Source organism: Rhea americana, unplaced genomic scaffold (assembly GCF_003343005.1).
Source record: "Rhea americana isolate MKP2758 unplaced genomic scaffold, rheAme1 scaffold_44, whole genome shotgun sequence".
Classification (NCBI taxonomy): domain Eukaryota; kingdom Metazoa; phylum Chordata; class Aves; order Rheiformes; family Rheidae; genus Rhea; species Rhea americana.
Window position 1 is genome coordinate 1,684,382 of NW_028186579.1, and position 5,865 is coordinate 1,690,246.

The 5,865-nt window shown below is 38.9% G+C and overlaps 1 protein-coding gene across 5 annotated transcripts in view; it reads left to right on the plus strand.

The window, feature by feature from the left end:
- Positions 1-5,865, plus strand: part of EML4 (EMAP like 4) — a 148,171-nt gene that overhangs the window by 131,103 nt on the left and 11,203 nt on the right. For all 5 annotated transcript variants that reach the window (XM_085315831.1, XM_085315829.1, XM_085315830.1 and 2 more), the window contains 2 exons: positions 2,314-2,402; positions 3,456-3,553. In XM_085315831.1, the coding sequence (XP_085171957.1) occupies positions 2,314-2,402; positions 3,456-3,553 (187 nt within the window). The remainder of the gene's footprint in view (positions 1-2,313; positions 2,403-3,455; positions 3,554-5,865) is intronic.

Below are 5,865 nucleotides of genomic sequence, written 5' to 3' on the forward strand. Positions count from 1 at the left end.
CGTTCCATCAGGATGCGCTTTGAGAGCGGTTCTGCTGCTGTGATGGAGTAATGGTTTTCTTTCAGTGGTAGAAAAGCAGTGTAGCTTCCCTCTCTTCTCTCTTCCCTTCTGCCCCTGCCCACACTTACTTTGTAAGCATCTGCACACCTACCTGCCCTATCAGACAGAAAATAAAGTAATATTTTATTGAAACATTTGGCAAAAACAAGCAGCCAGGAACTGGATAACTAAATAGCAGAATAGCCATTTGTATTTTCTAATGCATTCAGGTAACCTACAAAGTTTCAGTGTGTAGATTGGAAGTAATCAAGGGTCTGCTTGGATTGCAGTGCAGGAATACTGAGCATGCTTTCTGTTGCTGTCCAGTGAAAACATATTAGCTGTTTTCCACTGATTCCACCTGTCTTGCACGCAGGTTATTCAGCAGTCAGTGGCATGTTGAGCTGAGGAGGGTTTTGTGTATATTGTTTAATTTATTTCTTTCATGTGGTTCTCTAACCATAAATTGGTTTTAAGCCGTTGGGACCAGGCCATTTTCCAGATATCTGGCTTTTAGATCTGGGATCAGTGAGAGCGAGGATCTCTGTTCCCTCTCTAGAGCTCAGCTATGTGTATTGTTGTTCCTGGAGTTCATTTAACTTGTTTTGGAATAGATGGTCTTAGTTTTAGCAATATACTTTACTTGTTCCGTAGAGTTGGGATATTAGATATTTGTGTTGCGCAGTGGGTGGAAATGGCTTACTCAYTTCCACAGTATGTGAATTCATTATTTGCCATCAGATACGGAATCCTAATCTTAGAACATAGCCACAGTTGTGAGAGCAGAGCTTCAAACTGAAGAAATGAAATTCTGAGGGTGGCTTTAATGAGTTTAGCCATGTCAACATCTTGTACATGATATACATTTTTTTTTAYACTAAATTTTCATTTTCTGTGTTTTGCTAATGTTTATTCTATGGATGGGAAGTAAGATGGGCATCAAAACCATTGCAAAAGGATCAGAGTCTGCTGATCTTGCTTGATCTGCTGTCAGGGACCATCTCAGTGTACTGAGCTTTTTGTRCTGTGCTACGTGTGCCCTTAGAGTTGAGTGTTTGCTATGGGCTCACAGCACATGATAGCTTTTGGAGGACTGGAGAGTTAAGAGACTGGAGAGCTGAGAGCTGGAGACTGGAGAGCTAGAAATTGGGAATCTGAGTGCCTTTATCCTACAACATCTCTTGAGCTCTCTGAGTGGAATTGAAATCCCGCATGCTCAATACTGGGCTAGAAACTAATTTACTCTCCATATTCTGAGTCTGTCTACCTTCAAACCAAGAGTCTGATGTTTCTAAACTAAACAGAGACCCTTTTCCTCTGTTCGTGTAAGAGTTGTGCTTGTTGCTTTCTGTCTGTGTTAATTGTGCAAATGTGAATTGCTACTGCATTACTTTGTGCTGGAGCTGCCCAAATTACTGTTAAAAAATAGTGTGTCCTTTAGGTGGTGTTTTGTCTTTTGGGTTTTGTTATTTCAGATCATTTCTGCAGGTTTATAATAAAAATTCTCAAATGGATTTCTTATTCCTTATTATTTTTAACAACTCCAAACTAGAAAAAAAAATTACCCTATAAATCATTCATATCCTGCCGCAGCAGTTTTGTATAACCACTCTTGATTCATAACTAATATTGCAGCACAGAAATTATTGCTGTATGCAGTTAATTACCTTAGTTATATAAATCGTCCAAGCAGAAAATAGAAAAAACATTAGGTGACGTAGTCAAATTTCAATAAATGGTTGTTCCATCTTACTTTGAGAATATTATTCATAGAAATGGAAAGGATTGACGAAAATACCAAATAAGAATAGACTTTGTGTTTTAAAATGAGTACAGAAACGCTTTCCACTGCTTCCTACTCCCACTATTTTTTTTCAACTTTGCTTCGTATAAATGGAAAGATTAGCTTATAAATCAAAGCTGTTTTTTCAAAATAAGATAGAACTTGTAGACTCAAACTTCAACTGAAGCCTTAAGGCTTCATAAGTCACAGTCATGTTAGCTATTTCGTGGTGTGTTTAGCATCCAGTGGACATTTTGTTRTTCAGTGTTAAAGAATATTAAAAAAATTTATAGGATTCCTGTCTATTCTTCACTGAAACTTGTATCACTTTGTAAACCAAGAAAGTAATGTATTAAAGAGATGTTCACCCTTGAAAAGCTAGCATGAGAATAAGAAGGAAGGCAATGATTATTGCTCTTTTTCTTGCCTTTTTTTTTTTTTTGTTGTTGTTTGTTTAGTGGAAATGGTACTCATTGGAATTCTCTTTCTAGGTGGTTTGTTTTGGATGCAGAAACGAGGGATCTGGTTTCAATACACACTGATGGCAATGAACAGCTCTCAGTGATGCGCTACTCAGTAGGTGGGCAGACTTCTTGTACATTCAGAATAATTCTATGTTTTAATTTCTGATAAATGAAATATTTTCTGTTAAGCTGTATTTACCCATGCCAAATTACTGCCAGTCAGTAGTAAAGTCAGAGCTTTGAAAATTTTGGTTTAATRTCATGAATATCTAACTGATTATTTTGTTACAGATTTGTGTATGCTTAATCTTAATTTTTTAACTGCAAATGTTAGTCACCTATCTCAGCCTTTCCCTTATGTTGATCTGTGCTGTTAAAACAAATGTTATCTCTGCTCCCTGAAAAAGTAATAATTCTCAACTAACTAGYTGGCAAGTTAACAGAGAAGAGAGAACTATTATTTTCCAATTTACCCAGATATTCCTTATATTGCTTTCAGTAATACAGGCCAGAATTGAGTCTCCTTTGTCAGACATGACAAATCCTCAAAGGCTGAGTCCTTACTGGTAAAACTCAATRGAAGAAGAATCCCATAAATTTGTTTTTTATTTGCTTTTGGATGGAACGTCATGTCAGTGGGCAAAACATTACTCTGCTACTGCCACATCTGCTCATGGTTCAAGGCAACTCTGGACCATGAACCTTTTAGAGACAATGAGGGTTAGAAAACTGCTAGTAATGTCTAATGCTCCACTTACTGTTGTTTAGATCTTATTTAGCATTGGTTTGTATACAGTCCTTTAAAAAAAAAAATCTAACTAGAGAGTAAATGCTGCGCTGCTTTTTTGTAATTCAGAAAGCTCAGGTCTGCCTGCCTGCTGTCAAATGTGCCCAGAAATCTAGGGCAGTATGAGGATTTGTGATCCACTACCCTGTCCACTTGCTTAAAATGAGTAAGGGTAAAAGAACTTGCCCGAAAAGCATACCCACAAAATAAAAAGATAAAAACTGGAAAACAACATACTGTAATCAGCTATGTATCCTTAAATACAGTTCATGAGCAATAGCTTAATTGAAATTATTACTTTAGTGATAAATCTGAAATCATTACATTTTAGAAAACAAATATTCTGTTAATATATATCAAATATTTTGATCTTGTATTATAGATGGCACCTTACTTGCCGTTGGATCCCATGACAACTTTATTTACCTCTACGTAGTAACAGAAAATGGAAGAAAATATAGCAGATATGGAAAATGCACTGTAAGTTTTGGAGAAAAAATAATCAGCAATTTCAGCATTTTAATTATATGCACACTAAGATTTTAAGCAGGTGGAGCAAAAAGAAAATCTTTTTCTCTCTCTCTAGGTTGACGCTTTCCATTTTTAGTCTGGTTAGACCTGCTGCGATTTTCTTCCTCTACCCCTGCCCCACCCTCACCAAGGGATTTAGTAGATTTTTAACTTCAGGCTGATTGGTTTCAGAACTGCTGGTTGTTAGATGAACCCTTTTTGCATCAAATATGAATGATTTCTCAAACTTTTTCTTTGAAATAGGAAATCAGCAGTAAGATGCAGAAGACATTGTGTATCTATATGCTGAAAATCTTTCTGGGAAAATACTGCAGTTATTTGGGGATTATTTTCCCTCTATTGATAAGTAYTTTTTGGACCAGTGTAATGCTGATGGTGGAATTTTATTAAGAGATATAATTTTGGAGGTTGCAAATATGCACTATTTTAAGCTGCAATTATTATTAAATATTTGGGACTAGGGAGTATGTTACCTTTCAAGAACGAATTTCTAGCCCATTGTAAATAAAAGCAACTGTACCACAAGTAGCAGAGTTTAGATTAGTGCTTATATTTGTACGAGGTTTCTCCAGTGTTAAAAATAACAATTTCAAGAAATGACATACTTTTTCTATTTTGCTTAACGTTGTCTAATATCCTGGCATAAACTTCAGCTATCTCTCTCGGTTTCACATAGAGAGCATCTGAGCCTCAGTGGAATTTTGCAAGTGATATAAAAACAGATTCGTATTTCAAATATGAATTTTTTAAGGATGCATGCCCTGCTTGAAACACTTTTAATGTATTTGTAACCAATTGCATTTCTTTAAAATAATAACACTTCTCAAATTGCTTTGTTAATTTGAAAATACTGGGAAAGACCATTCTGGGAGCCTGAATTTTGCCCCCAGATGAGATTGTCTGCTAGAGTTTCTCAGCCTTTGACAGTGGAGACTATTAAGGGAAAGTGAACGGGCATTAGGGAGCCCTTTAGTGATGCGCATGGTACCTTTGAGGGATTTCTGCTTGTCATGGGCGTTGAGCCGAGGAAAGATGCATGCACTGGGTCGTCCAGCCAGTGCTGTTTAAACTTGCAGCATGGGCCCAATCGCAACAGGCAACAAAAGCCCAGCAAAAGTGAGATTTGCTCCTATGCAGTGCGGGGTGGCCCCAGAGGAGAACTGGCCCCCATAGCACTTGCTCCGCAAGCAACATGATCTCTGGTGAACGAGAATAGCCAGCACGAGTGGGAAGGGGAGGCTGCCATGACCAAGAGGAGACAGGTAGTGTTGGGGGGCCGGGGGAAAGGGTGGCCTCACGTGAGCCCTGGTGGGAGGGGGGCAGTGAGGGAGAGGAAATAGGCTTCAACTGCAGTGACTGGAAGAAGCCCAAGTGATGGGCTTTGCTGCATCACTGACTATCCCGCCATGCCGTGCTGAGCTGAGCCAGGGCTGGTGGCCTTGGAGCTGCTGCATTGGCTCTGGCTCTCCTTCCTCCTTCGCCTCCGTCCATGAGCTTGGCCTGTTGAACCAGCAGGCAGGAGGCAGCCGGTGGTTTTGGTGGCACCGAGGTCAGCAGATAGCCTGGTGATCACCAAGTGAACATGGCGTGAGAAATCAGGTCTGCCCAGGGAGCCCAGTCCGAGAGCCAAGACAAATTTAATATTCAACTTACCCTACTTTAAAGGTCTGCRTGAACTCTTTCAAGATGTATGAGATCATTTTTTTCCATATAGTGTACCTATTCTGTTCAGGAGATAGTAAGTTATAATTTAAACCAGCACTGATTGATGTGTTGACCACGATGCCCCTACTTTGTTCTCTGTTCTTATCAGAACAGAGGGAGCCGTTAAAAGCAGAACAAATTAAGAACTGTTTCTCCTGAGCAGTATGCAGAAATGCAGTTTGCTTGCAGTTGATACCACCTTATTTATMCAATAAATGTGTAATAATAAGTGATCTCATAATTCCAAAGCTACTAGCAGGTAGGAAGAGTAATCAGTAACCAGTTTTCAGTGTACGGAGTATGAAGAATCTGCACTGAAACAAAAGATGTCATCCCACTGTAATGTGTTTCTCTCCTTCCTTGTCCTTTTCTTCCTCATGCATCCCAGGCATTTCGAAGTATTTAGCTTCTATTTAGACGTCTGTCTGTCTGTTCCCCCCTTCTTAGTAGTGGGAAAAGAAAAGAGTTCATAAAGGGGTGGGGGAAATGACTGTTGTTATACTCGGGCAGAAGGGTTAGGGCTTCGAAGCGGAATCTTTTTTCTTTTTTTTTTTTTT